Source organism: Oncorhynchus masou, chromosome 9 (genome assembly GCF_036934945.1).
Source record: "Oncorhynchus masou masou isolate Uvic2021 chromosome 9, UVic_Omas_1.1, whole genome shotgun sequence".
Classification (NCBI taxonomy): Eukaryota; Metazoa; Chordata; class Actinopteri; order Salmoniformes; family Salmonidae; genus Oncorhynchus; species Oncorhynchus masou.
The window spans coordinates 53,088,112-53,110,179 of NC_088220.1; the positions used below are offsets into that span (position 1 = coordinate 53,088,112).

The following is a 22,068-nucleotide window of genomic DNA, read 5'->3' on the forward strand; positions in this document are numbered from 1 at the left end:
CCTGTCATAGTGTTATCATATTAACATGAACTACTGTCATGGTGTTATCATATTAACATGAACTCGTATCATATTAGAATTAACTCCTGTCATAGTGTTATCATATTAACATGAACTCCTGTCATAGTGTTATCATATTAACATTAACTCCTGTCATAGTGTTATCATATTAACATGAACTACTGTCATGGTGTTATCATATTAACATTAACTCCTATCATATTAACATTAACTTCTGTCATAGTGTTATCATATTAACATGAACTCGTATCATATTAGAATTAACTCCTGTCATAGTGTTATCATATTAACATGAACTCCTGTCATAGTGTTATCATATTAACATTAACTCCTGTCATAGTGTTATCATATTAACATTAACTCCTGTCATAGGGTTATCATATTAACATGAACTCCTGTCATAGGGTTATCATATTAACATGAACTCCTGTCATAGTGTTAACATATTAACATGAACTCCTGTCATAGTGTTATCATATTAACATGAACTCCTGTCATAGTGTTAACATATTAACATGAACTCTATCTGGTTATTATTGTATCTCTCTACTTATTAGAACCATTAACAGTCATCAAGTGTCCATCCACAGTCTAATTACAGTACTTTCAATTTTGTGCAAATCAGGGGGGGCAGCACACAGAGGGCAGTATTCACTAGGGCACAGCAGAATGATTTGCAATGGTAAACAAAAACAAGTGTTTCTATTGGACAATTTCAGGTAGTCCATCCCTGTTTCATTACATTTTCTTTCATTGGTGCCCAATGAATAAGACCCAGGTCTGTGAAGTGGACACAAACCCTATACCCCAATCACAGGGCCATTTATTAAAGAGTGGCCTTCACAAACACAATTTGTATTACCCTAGCCCACTGATGTGGTCGGGCAATGTAGCATTCCATTAAAAGTGTTTCTTCTTGTTTCTTGTTGTAAACTTGCACTGACTGCGAGTGCAGAGTGGCACCAGAGAGTAGTTGTACTGTAGCTGTATCAGCACTGTAGAGCCCTGTTGTGCCACACAGACAGGCTCTTATTGAAGGAGTGCAGTGTGAAAGGGGATATGGGATGGTCGGAGGAGCAAGGCTGTCACAGCCAGGAGTAGAGTGAACTTATTGACTACCCTCTCTGGACCTCCACCCTCCTCCTCTCCCATACCTCCTAGAGCCCATCTGGCCAATCAGGCTGTCATTTCTCCAAGAGTGACAGTTGGATGATCCGCTGCAGCTCCTCCTCCTCTTGCCGTCGCCGTAGCTCGGCCTCTGCCAGCTCCCGCGCCGACATTTCCATTGCCAGGCGGAGCTGCTGGTCGTAGCTGCAGGTTGTGGGGGGCTTATTGGCGGGCGTGTTGCAGAGGCTGGCTGGAGGGCAAGGCCTGTGCTGGGGAGTCCTGGAGCAAGAGTGCGGGTGGGTGGGTTGGAGACAATGAGGTTGGAAACCTGGTTATTGTATAAGGAGAATAGAGGAATTGACAGTGACAGTGGAAATGGTTGACAAATATGGTGGACCTAGATTCATTTTGACAGGACATAATTTGAGTAGGAAAGAGGGGTTGTCATGTGCATGCACACACGTACATGCAAACACACACACCAACACCGACACCGACACACACACACACTTTTGTTTTACTATCCTTGTGGGGACCAAACAATTGATTCCCATTCAAAAATCATAATTGTCCCTAACCTTAACCCCAAACCCCTAAACCTAACCACTAATTCTAACCCTAAACCTAACCCAAGACTAGAATAGCCCTTTTCCTTTTGGAGAATGGCGAAATGTCCCTACGTATCCTTATACTCTCCTTGTGAGGACCTCTGGTAAAAACCAAGGATAGTAAAACCAAAACACACACACACACATAATTGTGCTAGTTTGAGTTGATGTAACATGCAGTGTATTGTTCCCAGAGAGGGCATACAGGAGAGAGGCAGAGTTACTGTATATCAGTGGGGGCCAGTCACTCAGAGTGTATCTACTGTATGAGGTGCAGGGAATGCAGACAAAGACAACAGTGTGTGCATGACTGGGAGTGAGTCAACAGTGACATTGTGTGCTGTGAACGCAGCCAGGAAGCTCCCTGGCCTCCAGTGTGCTGGAGAAGGACGAGCCAAGGCTTTGGCAAACAAAGGCTGAGAAGGGTAGCGAGTCGAGCGCGGAGAAAGTACATACCTTTGCAGGCGACTGGGGTCACAGGGAAGAGTACGTGTGCTGGGCTTGCTGTTGGTCAGCGCCTCCCAGATAGTCACCTATACACAGACCAGGAAGTCGACAGACAGAGTCAGAGAGATAGTCCAAGTCAACAAGAAGACTCACCAAACTTTCCTGTCATTTCAATGTTTCAATCTCAGTGTTGACACTGGATTATGCCCTAGGATACTGAGTCAGCTGTTTGTCTAGCTAGCGGATTAGGACAGTCGTACACAAGTCTTTACAGTGTATATGGAATTTGTAGCTCTTTGCACAACTGTACACACTACTAATACAATGTGCATGTAGTTGATTAACATCCCGAATGAGCCCCCAAAATACAGTATTACTTCAGAGTTAAGGTTACAAAACAACCATACGATGCTTTATGTTCCACTGAGGAATGAAGAGGACTACCATCATACCATACTTTGTGTTCATTAGGCACCAAGTGGCAGGAAACAAACAAAACATGTAGGGACAACCTGGACGCTCATTTCCATTTTCCTTTGTGTTCTTTAATGGAGACGAGCCAGGTTTTGAGATGGCAGTTATCCCTATGAGGGGCCAGAGTGAGTCTGACCTGGTCGTACTCCGAGCCAGCCTCCAGCAGACTCTGTTGGATGGCAAACTGCAGCAGATCCTCCTCCTCATCACCACGCATGTTGTTGTCCCTCTGGTTGCCTCCCAGCACAGTGTAACCCTGAGGGGGCTCGAACACACATGGGGGGATCTCCCCTCCACGACATGATGCTGCATGGAGGAGAGACACAGGACAGGAGTGATGGGATGTTATGGGTCATTCTTGAATTTTCTTAGATTAAAAGAAAAATAACTTTGTCCTGAGCAAGTCATAAGGTTGGGAAACACTCCTGGCCCCAATTGTAGAGTAAATATGGATTGTGTGTGTGTGTGGGTGGTTGGGTGGGTGGTTGGGTGGGTGGGTGGGTGGGTGAGTGTGAGTGTGAATGTGAGTGTGAGTGTGAATGTGAGTGTGAGTGTGAGTGTGTGAGTGTCTGTGTGTATGTGTCCATGTGTGTGTTTCTCACTTGTGGAGCTGGAGCTGGAGACACTAGAAGAGTCACTGCCTGGGGAGGGGGTGTCTGTGTCAGTCCTGGGGCTGCTGTCCTTCTGTCCATCCACCTCCCCCTCCACCCTGCCCGGCCCTGTCACCGACCCCTCCTCACACCCGTTCAGGTTCCCAAAGGTGATCCGGGCATTCAGGATGTGATAGATGGGAATTTCTGAGAAGATGAAGAGATGACAGAGACAGTGACAGAGATGTTTAGGATTTATGATTATCACTGGATTCATAATTAATGTGCAATAGGTGTAAATCTTCCATACATGTTAAGAGCTCAAATTTCCACATTTTGGCATATCCCAATTAACCATATTTGAGGAAGAATCTGAATGAATTTAAGGAGTAGCCAGAATGTCCAACATGGCATAAGGACAGGTGGGTCTGCTTCAGTGGTGGAAAAGTCATTAAATTGTCATACTTGAGTAAAAGTAAAGATACCTTAATAGAAAATGCTTTAAGTAAAAGTGTAAGTCACCCAGGAAAAAACTACTTGAGTTAAAGTAGAAAAGTATTTGGTTTTAAATATACTTAAGTATCAAAAGTAAATGTCATTCCTAAAATACATTTAAGAGTCAAATGTAAAAGTATAAATCACATTCCTTATATTAACCATGTTATAATGTTATTGTTTTTTTAAATTGACGAATAGCCAGGGGCACACTCCAACACTCAGACATCATTTAGAAATTACGCATTTGTGTTTAGCGAATGAGCCAGATCAGAAACAGTAGGAATGAACCGGGATGTCCTTTTGATAAGTATGTGGATTGGACCACTTTCCTAAACATGTAGGAGTACTTTTGGGTGTCAGGGAAAATGTATGGAGTAAAAAGTACATTATTATCTTTAGAAATGTAGTGAAGTAAAAGCAAAAGTTGTCAAAAATGTAAATAGTAAAGTATAGATACACCCAAAAATGAATTAAGTAGTACTTTAAAGTATTTTTACTTAAGTACTTTACACCACTAGTCTACTTTTGATAATCCCCCACTCCCGGTTTTTTCCACTTTAACTACCATGATGTGCCATCTCTTTAGGATGCAGACTATCTGGTTACAGGAGTGTACTCTACTCTCTCACCGATCTTGACAGGGAATCCAGGTGGCAGTCGCAGGGTAATGAAATCCCTGAGCTTGGCGAAGAGAGCATTGGAGATGGCCATGAGGTCAATGATGGGTGCCACCTGCTCCGCGAGGGACAGAGGATGGGCCTCACACAGCCACAGCTTAGCCTTGAACCTGAGGAAACCGGGAAACATGTACAGTGCATTCGGAAAGTATTCAGACCCCCAAGAATTTTCCACATTTTACGTTACAGCCTTATTCTAAAATGTATTAAATACAAACAAATTGCCTCAACAATCTACACCCCATAATGACAAAGCAAAAACAGGTTTTTAGAAATTTGTCGAGGCACAGATCTGTGGAAGGGTACCAAAATATTTCTGCAGCATTGAAGGTCCCAAAGAATACACTGTCCTCCATCATTCCTAAATGGAAGAAGTTTGGAACCACCAAGATTCTTCCTAGAGCTGGCCGCTCAGCCAAACTGAGCAATTGGGGGAGAGGGGCCTTGGTCAGGGAGGTGACCAAAAACCTGATGGTCACTCTGACAAAGCTTTAGAGTTCCTCTGTGGAGATGGGAGAACCTTCCAGAAGGACAACCATCTCTGCAGCACTCCACCAATCAGGACTTTATGGTAGAGGGGCCACTTCTCAGTAAAAAGGCACATGACAGCCCACTTTGAGTTTGCCAAAAGTTTGCCATTGTTTCTCACACGATGAGAAACAATATTCTCTGGTCTGATGAAACCAAGATTGAACACTTTGGCCTGAATGCCAAGCATCACGTCTCGGGGAATCCTGGCACCATCCTTACGGTGAAGCATGGTGGTGGCAGCATCATGCTGTGGGGATGTTTTTCAGCAGCAGGGACTGGGAGACTAGTCAGGATCGAGGCAAAGATGAACGGAGCTAAGTACAGAGAGATCCTTGATAAAAACCTGCTCTAGAGCACTCAGGACCTCAGACTGGGTTCACCTTACAACAGGACAATGACCCCAAGCACACAGCCAAGACAACGCAGGAGTGGCTTCGGGACAAGTCTCTGAATGTCATAGAGTGGTCCAGCCAGTGCCCGGACTTGAAACCGATCAAACATCTCTAGAGAGACCTGAAATTAACTGTGCAGCGACGATCCACATCGACTCTGACAGAGCTTGAGAGGATCTGCAGAGAAGAATTGGAGAAACTCCCCCAAATACAGGTGTGCCAAGCTTGTAGCGTGATACCCAAGAAGACTCAGTGCTGTAATCGCTACCAAAGGTGCTTCAACAAAGTACTGAGTAAAGTGTCTGAATACTTACAGTGCCTTGCGAAAGTATTCGGCCCCCTTGAACTTTGCGACCTTTTGCCACATTTCAGGCTTCAAACATAAAGATATAAAACTATATTTTTTTGTGAAGAATCAACAACAAGTGGGACACAATTATGAAGTTGAATGACATTTATTGGATATTTCAAACTTTAACAAATCAAAAACTGAAAAATTGGGCGTGCAAAATTATTCAGCCCCCTTAAGTTAATACTTTGTAGCGCCACCTTTTGCTGCGATTACAGCTGTAAGTCGCTTGGGGTATGTCTCTATCAGTTTTGCACATCGAGAGACTGAATTTTTTTCCCATTCCTCCTTGCAAAACAGCTCGAGCTCAGTGAGGTTGGATGGAGAGCATTTGTGAACAGCAGTTTTCAGTTCTTTCCACAGATTCTCGATTGGATTCAGGTCTGGACTTTGACTTGGCCATTCTAACACCTGGATATGTTTATTTTTGAACCATTCCATTGTAGATTTTGCTTTATGTTTTGGATCATTGTCTTGTTGGAAGACAAATCCCTGTCCCAGTCTCAGGTCTTTTGCAGACTCCATGTTTTCTTCGCGAATGGTCCTGTATTTGGCTCCATCCATCTTCCCATCAATTTTAACCATCTTCCCTGTCCCTGCTGAAGAAAAGCAGGCCCAAACCATGATGCTGCCACCACCATGTTTGACAGTGGGTATGGTGTGGTCAGGGTGATGAGCTGTGTTGCTTTTACGCCAAACATAACGTTTTGCATTGTTGCCAAAAAGTTCAATTTTGGTTTCATCTGACCAGAGCACCTTCTTCCACATGTTTGGTGTGTCTCCCAGGTGGCTTGTGGCAAACTTTAAACGACACGTTTAATGGATATCTTTAAGAAATGGCTTTCTTCTTGCCACTCTTCCATAAAGGCCAGATTTGTGCAATATACGACTGATTGTTGTCCTATGGACAGAGTCTCCCACCTCAGCTGTAGATCTCTGCAGTTCATCCAGAGTGATCATGGGCCTCTTGGCTACATCTCTGATCAGTCTTCTCCTTGTATGAGCTGAAAGTTTAGAGGGACGGCCAGGTCTTGGTAGATTTGCAGTGGTCTGATACTCCTTCCATTTCAATATTATCGCTTGCACAGTGCTCCTTGGGATGTTTAAAGCTTGGGAAATCTTTTTGTATCCAAATCCGGCTTTAAACTTCTTCACAACAGTATCTTGGACCTGCCTGGTGGGTTCCTTGTTCTTCATGATGCTCTCTGCGCTTTTAACGGACCTCTGATACTATCACAGTGCAGGTGCATTTATACGGAGACTTGATTACACACAGGTGGATTGTATTTATCATCATTAGTCATTTCGGTCAACATTGGATCATTCAGAGATCCTCACTGAACTTCTGGAGAGAGTTTGCTGCACTGAAAGTAAAGGGGCTGAATAATTTTGCACACCCAATTTTTCAGTTTTTGATTTGTTAAAAAAGTTTGAAATATCCAATAAATGTCGTTCCACTTCATGATTGTGTCCCACTTGTTGTTGATTCTTCACAAAAAAATTCAGTTTTATATCTTTATGTTTGAAGCCTGAAATGTGGCAAAAGGTCACAAAGTTCAAGGGGGCCGAATACTTTCGCAAGGCACCGTATGTAAATGTGATATTTCCGTTTTTTTTTTCATTTCATACATTTGAAAACATTTTAAAAAAATTGTTATGGGGTATTATGTGTAGATTGATGAAGGAAAAAAAACAATTTCTTCCATTTTAGAATAAGGCTGTAACTTAAAAATTGTAGAAAATGTCAAGGGTTCTGAATATTTTCCGAATGCACTGTATGTACAGTACCAGTCAAAAGTTTGGACACACCCACTCATTCAATGGTTTGTATTTTCTACATTGTAGAATAATAGTGAAGACATCAAAACTTTGAAATAACACATATGGAATCATTTTGTCACCAAAAAGTGTTAAAGTGTTAAACAAATCAAAATATATTTTCTATTTAAGATTCTTCTAAGTACACACCTTTTGCCTTGATGACAGTTTTGCACACTCTTGGCATTTTCTCAACCAGCTCCATGAGGAAGTCACCTGGAATGGATTTCAATTGACAGGCGTGCCTTGTTAAAAGCAATGTGGAATTTCTTTCCTTCTTAATGCGTTTGAGCCAATCAGTTGTGTTGTGACAAGGTAGAGGTGGTATACAGAAGATAGCCCTATTTGGTAAAAAACCAAGTCCATATTATGGCAAGAACATCTAAAATAAGCAAAGAGAAACGAAGGTCAGTCAATCTGAAAGATGTCAAGAACTTTCTTCAAGTGCAGTTGTAAAAAACCATCAAGCTCTATGATGAAACTGGCTCTCATGAGGACAGCCACAGGAAAGGAAGACCCAGAGTTACCTCTGTTGCAGAGGATAAGTTCATTAGAGTTACCAGCCTAAGAAATTGCAGCCCAAATAAATGCTTCACAGAGTTCAAGTAATAGACACATCTCAACATCAACTGTTCAGAGGAGACGGTGTGAATCAGGCCTTCATGGTCGAATTGCTGCAAAGAAACCACTACTAAAGGACACCAATAAGAAAAAGAGACTTGCTTGGACCAAGAAACACGAGCAGTGGACATTAGACCGGTGGAAATCTATCCTTTGGTCTGAATTTTAGATTTTTGGTTCCAACCGGAATGTCTTTGTGAGACGCAGAGTAGGTGAACGGATGATCTCTGCATGTGTGATTCCCACCATGAAGCATGGAGGAGGTGTGATGGTGTGGAGGTGCTTTTCTGCTGACACTGTCAGTGATTTATTTAGAATTCAAGGCACACTTAACCAGCATGGCTACCACAGCATTCTGCAGTGATACTCCATCCCATCTGGTTTGCGCTTAGTGGGACTATCATTTGTTTTTCAACAGGACAATGACCCAACACCTCTCGGCTGTGTAAGGGCTTTTGACCAAGAAGGAGAGTGATAGAATGCTGCATCAGATAACCTGGCCTCCATAATCACCCAACCTCAATCCAATTGAGATGGTTTGGGATGAATTGGACTGCAGAGTGAAGGAAAGCAGCCAACAAGTGCTCAACATATTTGGGAACTCCTTCAAGACTGTTGGAAAAGTATTCCAGGTGAAGCTGGTTGAGAGAATACCAAGAGCGTGCAAAGCTGTCATTAAGACAATGGGGGACTACTTTGAAGAATCTCAAATATATAACGTACTCTACATTTTGATTTGTTTAACACTTTTTTGGTTACTACATGTTTCCATATGTGTTATTTCATAGTTTTGATATCTTCACTATTATTCTACGTAGAAAAATAAACAATGTATGTAGAAAAATAAACAAAAACCCTTGAATGACTAGGTGTGTCCAAACTTTTGACTGGATATCTACCATTCAAAAGTTTGGGGTCACTTAGAAATGTCCTTGTTTTCCATGAAAACATACATGAAATTAGTTGAAAAATGAATAGGAAATATAGTCAAGACGTTGACAAGGTTATAAATAATGATTTTTAATTAAAATAATAATTTTGTCCTTCAAACTTTGCTTTCGTCAAAGAATCCTCAATTTGCAGCAATTACAGCCATGCAGACCATTGGCATTCCAGTTGTCAATTTGTTGAGGTAATCTGAAGAGATTTCACCCCATACTTCCTGAATCACCTCCCACAAGTTGGATTGGCTTGATGGGCACTTTTTATGTACCATACGATCAAGCTGCTCCCACAACAGCTCAATAGATTTGAGAGCCGGTGGCTGTGCTGGCCACTCCATTATAGACAGAATACCAACTGACTGCTTCTTCCCTAAATAGTTCTTGCATAGTTTGGAGCTGTGCTTTGGGTCATTGTCCTGTTGTAACAGGAAATTGGCTCCAATTAAGCACTGTCCACAGGGTATGGCATGGTGTTGCAAAATGGAGTGATCGCCTTCCTTTTTCAAGATCCCTTTTACCCTGTACAAATCTCCCACTTTACCGCCACCAAAACACTCCCAGACCATCGCCTTGCCTCCAGCATGCTTGAGATGGCGTCAATCATTCTTCCAGCATCTTAATTTTTTTCTGCGTCTCACGAATATTCTTCTTTGTGATCCGAACAGCTCAAACTTAGATTCATCTGTCCATAACACTTTTCCAACCTTCCTCTGTCCAGTGTCTTCGTTCTTTTGCCCATATTAATCTTTTATTTTTATTGGCTAGTCTGAGATATGGCTTTTTCTTTGCAACTCTGCCTAGAAGGCCAGCATCCCAGAGTCGCTTCTTCACTGTTAACGTTGAGACTGGTGTTTTGCGGGTACTATTTAAAGAAGCTGCCCGTTGAGGACTTGTGAAGCATCTGTTTCTTAAACTAGACACTCTAATGTACTTGTCCTCTTGCTCAGGTGTGCACCGGGGCCTCCCACACATCTTTCTATTCTGGTTAGGGCCAGTTTGTGCTGTTCTGTGAAGGGACTAGTACACAGCGTTGTACGAGATTTTCAGTTTCTTGGCAATTTCTGGCATGGAATAGCCTTCATTTCTCAGAACAAGAATAGACTGACGAGTTTCAGAAGAAAGGTCTTTGTTTCTGGCCATTTTGAGCCAGTAATCAAATCCACAAATGCTGATGTCACGCCCTGGTCGTATTATATTGTGTTTGTCTTTATTTATTTGGTCAGGCCGGGGTGTGACATGGGTTTATTGTGGTGTGTTTTGTCTTGGGGTGTTGTTGGGTGTGTGGCTTAGTGGGGGTATCTAGCATAGTCTATGGCTGTCTGGAGTGGTTCCCAATCAGAGGCAGGTGTTTATCGTTGTCTCTGATTGGGAACCATATTTAGGCAGACATATTCTTTGAGTATTTCGTGGGTGATTGTTCCTGTCTCTGTATTTATGTTCACCAGATAGGCTGTATAGGTTTTCACACAGTTATTGTTTTGTTTAGTTATTTCATGTCGAGTTTGTTTATTAAAGAACATGAATAACCACCACGCTGCATTTTGGTCCGCTTCTCTTCCACCAGACGAAAGCCGTTACAGAATCACCCACCACAACAGGACCAAGCGGCGTGGTAACAGGCAACAGCAACAGCAGGAGAAACAAAGAGAGGAATGGACATGGGAGGACGAATTGGATGGAGAAGGACCCTGGGCTCAGCCTGGAGAATATCGCCGCCCCAAAGTAGAACTGGAGGCGGTGAAAGCGGAGAGGCGCCGGTATGAGGAGGCAGCACGGCGACGCGGATGGAAGCGCGAGAGTCAGCCCCAAACATTTCTTGGGGGGGCTCAGGGAGAGTGTGGCAGAGTCAGGAGTCAAACCTGAGCCAACTCTCCCTGTTTATCGTGAGGAGCCAAGGAGGAGACCAGAACCAGAGCCGGTGTTGGAGGTGAGCAAAGCAGAGACTGTGAAGGAGTTAATAGGGAAATTGGAGGAGAGAGAAATGAGGGAGTTGCTGTGTTGGTGCTTTAAGCATGGAATTCGCCCGACGGAGCGTGTCAGGATTTGATGGCACCTGGGTCAGCGCTCCATACTCGTCCTGAGGTGCGTGTTAGTCAGCTGGTGAAGATGGTGCCAGCCTCACGCACCAGGCCTCCTGTGCACCTCGCTAGCCTTGCACGTACTGTGCCAGCACTGCTCTCAAGATCTCCAGTACGCCTTCACGGTCTAGCCCATCCTGTGCCACCTCCACACACCTGCCCTCCGGTGGCAGTTCCCCGCACCAGGCTTCCTGTGCGTGTCCTCGGCCCAGTACCACCAGTGCCAGCACCACGCATCAGGCCTACAGTGCGACTCGCCTCTCCAGCGCTGCCGGAGCCTTCCTCCTCTCCTGCGCTGCCGGAGTCTCCCGCCTGTTCAGCGCTGCCCGAGCCTTCCTCCTCTCCTGCACTGCCGGAGTCTCCCGCCTGTTCAGCGCTGCCGGAGCCTTTCTCCTCTCCTGCGCTGCCGGAGTCTCCCGCCTGTTCAGTGCAGCCAGAGCCTTCCTCCTCTACAGCGCTGCCGGAGTCTCCCACCTATTCAGCGCAGCCAGAGCCTTCCTCCTCTCCTGCGCTGCTGGAGTCTCCTGCCTGTTTAGCGCTGCCAGAGCCTTCCGCCTCTACAGCGCTGCCGGAGTCTCCTGCATGTTTAGCGCAGCCAGAGCTGCCAGTCTGCATGGAGCAGCCAGAGCTGCCAGTCTTCATGGAACAGCCAGAGCTGCCAGTCTGCAAGGAGCTGCCAGTCTGCAAGGAGCTGCCAGTCTGCAAGGAGCTGCCAGTCTGCATGGAGCTGCCAGAGCTGCCAGTCTGCATGGAGCAGCCAGAGCCGCCAGTCTGCATGGAGCAGCCAGAGCCGCCAGTCTGCATGGAGCAGCCAGAGCCGCCAGTCTGCATGGAGCAGCCAGAGCCGCCAGTCTGCATGGAGCAGCCAGAGCCGCCAGTCTGCATGGAGCAGCCAGAGCCGCCAGTCAGCATGGAGCAGCCAGAGCTGTCAGTCTGCCAGGATCCGCCAGTCAGCCAGACTCTTCCAGATCCGCCAGTCAGCCAGACTCTTCCAGATCCGCCAGTCAGCCAGACTCTTCCAGATCCGCCAGTCAGCCAGACTCTTCCAGATCTGCCAGTCAGCCAGGATCCGCCAGTCAGCCAGACTCTTCCAGATCTGCCAGTCAGCCAGACTCTTCCAGATCCACCAGACTCTTCCAGATCCTCCAGTCAGCCAGACTCTTCCAGATCCGCCAGTCAGCCAGTCTCTTCCAGATCCGCCAGTCTCTTCCAGATCCGCCAGACTCTTCCAGACTCTTCCAGATCCGCCAGTCAGCCAGACTCTTCCAGATCTGCCAGTCAGCCAGACTCTTCCAGATCTGCCAGTCAGCCAGGATCCGCCAGTCAGCCAGACTCTTCCAGATCTGCCAGTCAGCCAGACTCTTCCAGATCTGCCAGTCAACCAGACTCTTCCAGATCTGCCAGTCAACCAGACTCTTCCAGATCCGCCAGTCAGCCAGGATCTGCCAGAACCGCCAGCCGGCCAGGATCTGCCGGATCCAACTACCTGCCTGAGCTTCCTCTGAGTGCTGAGCTTCCCCTCAGTGCCGAGCTTCCCCTCAGTGCCGAGCTTCCCCTCAGTGCCGAGCTTCCCCTCAGTCCCGAGCTTCCCCTCAGTCCCGAGCTTCCCCTCAGTCCCGAGCTGCCCCTCAGTCCCGAGCTGCCCCTCAGTCCCGAGCTGCCCCTCAGTCCCGAGCTGCCCCTCAGTCCCGAGCTGCCCCTCAGTCCAGTGGGGTTCTGGGTGAGGACTACTAGGCCATGGTCGGTGGCGAGGGTGGACTATCCAAGGACGCGAGGAGGAGGGACTAAGACATTGATAGAGTGGGGTCCACGTCCTGCGCCGGAGCCGCCACCATGGACAGACGCCCACCCGGACCCCCCCCTATGGTTTTTGGTGTGCGTCCGGGAGTCCACACCTTAGGGGGGTTCTGTCACGCCCTGGTCGTAGTATATTGTGTTTGTCTTTATTTATTTGGTCAGGCCGGGGTGTGACATGGGTTTATTGTGGTGTGTCTTGTCTTGGGGTGTTGTTAAGTGTTGGGTGTGTGGCTTAGTGGGGGTATCTAGCATAGTCTATGGCTGTCTGGAGTGGTTCTCAATCAGAGGCAGGTGTTTATCGTTGTCTCTGATTGGGAACCATATTTAGGCAGCCATATTCTTTGAGTATTTCGTGGGTGATTGTTCCTGTCTCTGTGTTTATGTTCACCAGATAGGCTGTATAGGTTTTCACACATTTATTGTTTTGTTTAGTTATTTAATGTCGAGTTCGTTTATTAAAGAACATGAATAACCACCACATTGCATTTTGGTCCGCTTCTCTTCCACCAGACGAAAGCCGTTCCAGCTGAATCTCCAGATACTCAACTAGTCTAAAGAAGGACAGTTTTATTGCTTCTTTAATCAGCACAACAGTTTTCAGCTGTGCTAACATAATTGCAAAAGGGGTTTCTAATGATCAATTAGCCTTTTAAAATGATAAACTTGCATTTGCTAACACAACGTGCAATTGGAACACAGGAGTGATGGTTGCTTATAATGGGCCTCTGTACGGCTATGTAGATATTCCCTTAAAAATCAGCCGTTTCCAGCTACAATAGTCGTTTACAACATTAACAATGTCTACACTGTATTTCTGATCAATTTGATGTTATTTTAATGGACAAAAAAAGTGCTTTTCTTTCAAAAACAAGGACATTGTGACCCCAACTTTTTGAATGGTGGTGTGCATATTATACAATACTCCTGACTCTTGTTTTGTAGGGCTCAAATTGTTTGGAAACGTAAAATGAAGGAACGTGTCCCACAGAACGAGTCTTTGTTGGTCATGCAGGCATATTGAAATACAGTGAGAGACTGGAGTTCTCTAGTTCTGTCTCATCCTAGAACATTGATCACATTTTGTCATTTGTTGCACTGGTTTCTGTTCAGACCAATCAATGTTTATGTTCAACTGATGAGATCATGTACTTGCAGCCTAGTGATCGGGCTGGGACACCATCTCACTGTTGTCTTGTCACAATCTATCCAATAACCAGCAGAATTCTAAATGGCTATTGATGTGATCTCAATTTTCATAGTAATTTATCAGATCACACAGCCTACATACTGTAGATTGGATAGAAAGAAAACATGTACATGCATGGGACAGAGCCAAAACACTTGACAGGATCAGAGACCTACAGTAGATTGCATCCAAAATTGCACCCTATTCCCTACATAATGCATTACTTTGGGCCCTGGTTAAATGAAATGCACTATAAAGGGAATAGGGTGCCATTTGGGATCCAGACATGTTGTATGGTTCTGGATAGGGCTATTATAGCCAAGGGCCCCAGGCATAGAGGGTGTTATACGGGCTTGGATGGCTGTCGCTGTCACCTCTGAGTCTTGGTGGTGAGTTGACAGGGGTGGCCAATATCTCGGGTGCCCAGGGGCAGGTTGGGATTGAAGTACTCCTCGGCTGTCAGGGCTGTGGGGTTGGTCACGGCAGGACATGACATCTGAGTCACTAGGGCCTGTTGAGAGAAGGGGAGGGAGGGGGATGGGGAGAGAGAGAGGGAGGGAGATATAGAGTAAGAGAGACAGAGTGAAAGAGATTGAGACAGAGTGAAAGAGATCGAGAGAGAGAGAGAGAGAGAGGGATGAAAGGAGGGAGGGTTAAGAGAGAGAAAGAAAGAGAGGGAGAGGATGAGAGAGGGGAATAAAGATTGTTCAAAGACAATTCAAATGGTGATCAATATTTGAGAGAGAAGAGATGCTCAGGGACCTCTTTACTTATGTCAAAATTGACAGCCACTCTGGCTATAAGGTAAAATCCCTATACAATGATGAGGATGAGGATGATGATTAGGATTGATGATGGTGATGAGGAGGATGAGGATGATAAGGAGGATCATGGTTTGGATAAAATGATGATAATGATGACTATGACCACTAACCCCATTGTTGGGCCCCATGTGTTGCTCGGCGATCCCTAGGAAGTTTTGCAGGGGCGTCTTACCGACTGAGAAAAAGGTCACATCAGTGGAACATTCATGAGAGGAACTCAGAACAAGTCTGTGACCATAGAAATAGGGTTAGTAGAACCTACCTGGTAGTGGGAGTGGGAATCTCTGTTCTACTAATACTATTTCTATGTCTGCAAACACTAACCTAAGAATTATCGACTGCTGTCTCTTGTCAATTTTGGAGGGATGGAGATGAGGCAAGGGACTGGAGGAGTTGGGTTCTTGGAGGGAGGGCTATGAGAGAGACGGGCCAGTGATCAGACAATAGCAAGGACAATAGTCTTCTCTGGCCTAGGAAATTACTGTGGAAAATGCTTTAGGGGCCATTTATTGGGGCTCCTGTGCAATTATCACCATCAGAGCTTCTTTATTAGGTCAAACCATAGCTAAATGTTTTGCAACCAAAACAAGCAGTTCCTATTGGACAAGTTCAGGTTAGTCCTTCCCCCTTCCAGCCTATTTTCTTCCGTTTGATTCCTCGTGAATACACTCCAGTTTATTTAGGGCCTGACTTGAGATCAGCACGCTCAACTCAAATCTTTGCACAATTCTCCCAATGACGTCAATGAATGACTTACATCAAAGTTTGTGTTGCACACGCTTGTCTCAGCTCTGAATTGCAACACTTTCACTGCATCGAAGCCAAGACGTGGAAGATTACCAGTATTGATGCAAGGGGATTTTTAAACTAATATGTAGAACTTCAGGAAAAAGAGACACCTTTGGGCTTCGCCTTGAGTGGCTCACTGAGATGGTCCGTTCGGGTTCGAGTGATCAGTTCCACATTGGAGGCGCCATACACCTAACAGAGAAGACAAAGGACAAGAAGAACGGTTATGGTTATGAGACTCTGGTTCCTAGTGCCAATTGGGACGCACATTCTGTGACTGCTTTAGGTTAGAGATGTCGTCGGGAGGTGGGCTAACTACTGAGTCTATGTATATCTGTATATTAATAGTGCCTTACCTAGAACCAGCGCTCAGGGAACAGATGACATTATATACTGTACATCTTGAACTTTAGAGTGTTTTAGGTCATTCGGGCAAAACCAAATTGAAAGCCAGGGATATAAGGATTAACGACTATATGTCTGTACCTTAGCCTCATACCCGTTCACCATCTCGGTCTTCTCACTGCGCCAGCCTAGGATGCCAGTCTTATTCCTGCCAGACAGACAGAGCCAAACACAAAACAACAGGTCTGACTTAGAGGTGGTGTTCTCCCTCCCTTCAATTCATATTCATAAATGGATTATTGGCATGTCGAGCATCCCCCCTGGCGCTGCCAAAACGACAGAGGTGACACTCAGCAAGCAATAAATGATGATTACACTCTCCCTCCATCTCACCTCTCACTCTCTCTCATTCTCCTCCCTTACTTTTTCATACTATCTGACCTGCATGAGAGATTTGTCTGGTCTTGCCCTTAGTGACCCCCTCCCTGCCTCTCCTCTTCCTCTCTTCATCTCCTCTCTCTCCTCTCCTCATTCCCTTATCCCTTTCTCACTATATCATTATTCTACTCCTCTTCATTTCCTACCTATCTCTGCTCCTGCTCAATGCTAACACTCCTTCTCTCGTTCCCTCCGACTCTCACCTCTCGAAGGTGATATTTTTGGTGTCGAGCTGGGTGGTGACCACGGGGGCAGAGAGGCGGGCTACCACCTGCTCCCCGCTGGGCTGTAGTGCCCCCAGGAGGCCCAGGCCGGCAGTGCCCTGCTGCGAGGTGGGTGACGTCAGAGAGGACACACACAGAGTCTCACAGAACACCAGCTGTCTGTCGTGGTCCACCTCCATCACCACCGCACTGGAGTCTGACGGATAGACAGAGAGGAGGAGTAGTTAGAGAGAGAGAGAGAGAGAGAAAAAAGTGAGAGTAAGAATAAAATTGAGAGAGCGAGAGGGTGAGAGGGATGGATTACAGAGAAAGAAAGACAGAGAGAAAGATGGGTGGGATAGAGAGAGAGGTGGGGAGAGGGTGGATTAAAGACACTGATAAATAGACAGAAATGGATTTAGACAGGGCTTGAGAGAGAGAGAAAGCAGGCTTAGAGAGAGAGAGAAGGAGAGGAGGAGGACGGGATAGGGAGCTGCAACAGACAGAGAAAGGAATATGGATTTAGAGAGCGATAGACTGAGAGATGGACAAAGAGAAGGATGGAGAAGAGAGAGAGATGGGAAAGGAGACAGGACAATAACCTCACACTCAACGTCAACAAAACTAAGGAGATGATTGTGGACTTCAGGAAACAGCAGAGGGAACACCCCCATATCCACATCGATGGAACAGTAGTGGAGAGGGTAGTAAGTTTTAAGTTCCTCGGCATACACATCACAGAAAAACTAAATTGGTCCACTCACACAGACAGCATCGTGAAGAAGGTGCAGCAGCGCCTCTTCAACCTCAAGAGGCTGAAGAAATTCGGCTTGTCACCAAAAACACTCACAAACTTCTACAGATGCACAATCGAGAGCATCCTGGCGGGCTGTATCACCGCCTGGTACGGCAACTGCTCCGCCCACAACCATAAGGCTCTCCAGAGGGTAGTGAGGTCTGCACAACGTATCACCGGGGGCAAACTACCTGCCCTACAGGACACCTACACCACCCGATGTTACAGGAAGGCCATAAAGATCATTAAGGACAACACCCACCCGAGCCACTGCCTGTTCACCCCGCTATCATCCAGAAGGCGAGGTCAGTACAGGTGCATCAAAGCTGGGACCGAGAGACTGAAAAACAGCTTCTATCTCAAGGCCATCAGACTGTTAAACAGCAACCACTAACATTGAGTGGCTGCTGCCAACACACTGAATCAACACTAGCCACTTCAATAATGGGAATTGATAGGAAAGGATGTAAAATATATCACTAGCCACTTTAAACAATGCTACCTAATATAATGTTTACATACCCTACATTATTCATCTCATATGTATACGTATATACTGTACTCTATCATCTACTGCATCCTTATGTAATACATGTATCACTAGCCACTTTAACTATGCCACTTTGTTTACATACTCATCTCATATGTATATACTGTACTCGATGCCATCTACTGTATCTTGCCTATGCTGCTCTGCACCATCACTCATTCATATCTTTATGTACATATTCTTTATCCCCTTACACTGTGTATAAGATATTAGTTTTGGAATTGTTAGTTAGATTACTTGTTGGTTATTACTGCATTGTCGGAACTGGAAGCACAAGCATTTCGCTACACTCACATTAACATCTCCTAACCATGTGTGTGTGACAAATAAAATTTGATTTGATTTGATTTGAGAGGAAGACAGGTTAGAGAGAGATAGAGAGAAAGGAGGAGGAACAGTTCAACCAAAGAGAGAGCTATAGAGGTGGGGAAGAGGAGGCTCAGACTGACTTACGTAGGAGGAGAGTCGAGAGAGAGTGAAGAGAAAGGTCACATAGACAGAGATGGAGTGAAACAGAAAGACGGAGGAGGAGGAGGAGGAGGAGGAGGAGGAGGAGGAGGGAGGATTTAAAAAGCTGGAGGAGTCAATAAAAGACAGTGAGAGGAAGTAATATCAAAACAGGATACAGTCCTGAGTTGGAGAGATTTGTCAGCCAGTGACTAACATAATGATGGCAGTGATAGGGGAGAAGAAGGAAGGAAGGAAGTCCTGTGACAATAGAAAAAAGGATTCGACCATACACACACACACACACACACACACACACACACACACACACACACACACACACACACACACACACACACACACACACACACACACACACACACACACACACTGGACCCCTGACCTTGACCCCGGAATATGAAGCTTCGGTTTCCTCTCTGCCAGGTCATCTGATCAAAGCCCATGAGAGTGGTGTCTACACGCAGACACTGGCCACTCTTCCACACGCGGTATGTGTCACTGGGACAGATACGAGACACCAGCGGCACTAGGAAAGAGGGAGAGATATAGACAGCCATAGAAATATAATTCCTAGAACAGGCGTCACTCCCACTCTAGTCAATTGCCCTGTGATGGTTGGCCTGGCGGCTATTTTGAGTGTAACTTTTTTATTGCCGTGATTTGGGGGTCTTTACCCATTTTAGTGATTCTATTTCTATGGAGACAATGCAGACCCACAGAGAAAGGAAGTCTGTCACCAAGCTCATATACAGTCAGGCAGGAAGCCATCATCCATGCAGATAAAAATCTGAGAGGCAGATAACATTATTTATTATGACTTACCCCAGCTTGTAAACTCCCATTTCATCTCCACGTAAAAGTCCTGAGCCTTGGGAGAGAGAGAGACAGAGAGAGAGAAAGAGAAAGAGACACACAGAGAGAGAGAGAGAGAGAGACAGAAAGAGAGAGACAGAGAGAGAAAGAGACACAGAGAGAGGGAGAGAGAGACAGAGAGAGAGAAAGAGACACAGAGAGAGAGAGAGAGAGAAAGAGACAAACAGAGAGCAAGAGAGAGAGAGAGAGATGGAAAGAGAGATGGAAAGAGAGACAGAGTGAGAGAGGAAGGGGGACACACGCACACGCACACACACACACACACACACACACACACACACACACACACACACACACACACACACACACACACACACACACACACACACACACACACACACACACACACACACACACACACGCACAGAGCGAACAGGGACAAGAGAGGGAGAAAGGAAAACACCACAGGAAAAAAGAGAGTAATTTGGTTAGGGTGGCCAGGAACAAAGAACTGTCGCTGTTTCAATCCCATCCCAGGGCTGATGGTGAGACAGAGACATATGGAGGGGGTGGGATTAATAATAGAATTAGTGGGGGGATTGCAGCGTTTTGGACTTGGGAGAGATGAAGAAAGGGGTGCACATCAATCATGAACTGTAACCATACACATTTTATAGCTGTATCCGTACACATTTATAGCTGTATCCGTACACATTTATAACTGTATCCGTACACATTTATTACTGTATCCGTACACATTTATAGCTGTATCCGTACACATTCATAGCTGTATCCATACACATTTATAGCTGTATCCGTACACATTTATAACTGTATCCGTACACATTTATAGCTGTATCCGTACACATTTATATCTGTAACTGTACACATTTATATCTGTATCCGTACACATTTATAACTGTATCTGTACATATTTATAGGTGTATCCGTACACATTTATATCTGTAACTGTACATATTTATAAAGTTCCAAAAGCTGGACCTACAATAGTATATCAAATATTTTGTTGTGGCTCTTGATGTGGACGATGTGAAAAATATTTGTTGGTTTGATGTGATTAATGAGGAGCATCCAGACGCTGCACTTGATTAATTTCTGAAATTGCTTACAATTATTGATGAACATGCACCTGTTAAGAAACTGACTGTTAGAACTGTTAAGGCTCCATGGATTGATGGGGAATTGAAAATAAGTATGGTTGTAAGAGATGGGGCAAAAGGAGTGGCTCATGAGTCTGGCTGCACATATGACTGGCTGACTTACTGCAAATTGAGAAAAGAAGAAGAAGCTGCATTATGAAGCCAAGATCAATGATATAAAAGAATGATGGAGAAAAAAAAGTGCAAATAAAAGATGGCCAGAAAGACAAAAAAATCTTTCATCGAATCAACAAAGAGTGAGCCATTGCATTCATGCAAAAAAATAAAGAAATAACTAAATAAAATTGTAAGTTTGGATTTTGTAACGTGAGTGTGGGAACTAACCTCCTGGAATTGACAACATAGACGGAAGGCTACTGAAGATGGTAGCTGACTCACTGGCCACTCCTCTCTGTCATATCTTTAATCTAGAATCTAGAGGAAGGTGTTTGTCCTCAGGCCTGGTGGGAAGCCAAAGTAATTCATAAAGCAGCCTTTCCTGGTTCTAACAGCAGACCTATCATCCTGCTGCCAGTTCTTAGCAAACTGTTAGAGAAAATTGCGTTTGACCAAATACAATGCTATTTCTCTGTCAACAAACTGACAACAGATTTTTCAGCATGCTTATAGAGAAGGGCACTCAACATGTACTGCAATGACACAAATGACTGATGATTGTTTGAAAGAAATTGATAATAAGAAGATTGTGGGAGCTGTACCGTTAGATTTCATTGCACCTTAGATATTATTGACCATAACCTGCTGTTGAGAAAACATGTTTTATGGCTTTTCAACCTCTGTCATATCATGGATTCAGAGCGACAGTTGAAGTGGGAAGTTTACATACACCTTAGCCAAATACATTTAAACTCAGTTTTCACAATTCCTGACATTTAAACCCAGTAAAGTTTCCCTGTTTTAGGTCAGCTAGGATCACCACTTTATTTTAAGAATGTGAAATGTCAGAAAAATAGTTGAGAGAATAATTTATTTCAGCTTTTATTTCTTTCATCACATTCCCAGTGGGTCAGAAGTTCACATACACTCAATTAGTATTTGCCTTTAAATTGTTTAACTTGGGTCAAAAGCTTCGGGTAGCCTTCCACAAGTTTCCCATAATAAATTGGGGGAATTTTGGCCCCACCAGAGCTGGTGTAACCGAGTCAGGTTTGTAGGCCTCGCTTGCACAAGCTTTTTCAGTTCTGCACATTTTCTATTGGATTGAGGTCAAGGCTTTGTGATGGCCACTCCAATACCTTGACTTTGTTGTCCTTAAGCCATTTTGCCACAACTTTGGAAGTATGCTTGGGGTCATTTGGAAGACCCATTTGCGACCAAGTTTTAACTTCCTGACTGATGTCTTGAGACGTTGCTTCAATATATCCACATAATTTTCTTAACTCGTGATTCCATCTATTTTGTGAAGTGCACCAGTCCCTCCTGCAGCAAAGCACCCCCACAACATGATGCTGCCACCCCCGTGCTTCATGGTTGGGATGGTGTTCTCCGGCTTGCAAGCATCCCCCTTTTCCTCCAAACACAAT

General features: G+C 45.0%; 1 protein-coding gene across 1 annotated transcript in view; it reads right to left on the minus strand.

The window, feature by feature from the left end:
• Positions 1-96: 96 nt before the first annotated feature.
• The window catches only part of LOC135545250 (ankyrin repeat domain-containing protein 13B-like), a 39,908-nt gene continuing 17,936 nt past the window's right edge, over positions 97-22,068 (minus strand). The window contains exons 4-15 of the mRNA XM_064972880.1: positions 19,374-19,419; positions 18,934-19,077; positions 16,738-16,954; positions 16,238-16,304; positions 15,862-15,943; positions 15,073-15,137; positions 14,513-14,649; positions 4,375-4,532; positions 3,260-3,454; positions 2,794-2,963; positions 2,193-2,269; positions 97-1,407 (exon numbers count right to left, since the gene is read on the minus strand). Coding sequence (XP_064828952.1) covers positions 1,206-1,407; positions 2,193-2,269; positions 2,794-2,963; positions 3,260-3,454; positions 4,375-4,532; positions 14,513-14,649; positions 15,073-15,137; positions 15,862-15,943; positions 16,238-16,304; positions 16,738-16,954; positions 18,934-19,077; positions 19,374-19,419 — 1,560 coding nt within the window. The 3' untranslated portion in view covers positions 97-1,205. The remainder of the gene's footprint in view (positions 1,408-2,192; positions 2,270-2,793; positions 2,964-3,259; positions 3,455-4,374; positions 4,533-14,512; positions 14,650-15,072; positions 15,138-15,861; positions 15,944-16,237; positions 16,305-16,737; positions 16,955-18,933; positions 19,078-19,373; positions 19,420-22,068) is intronic.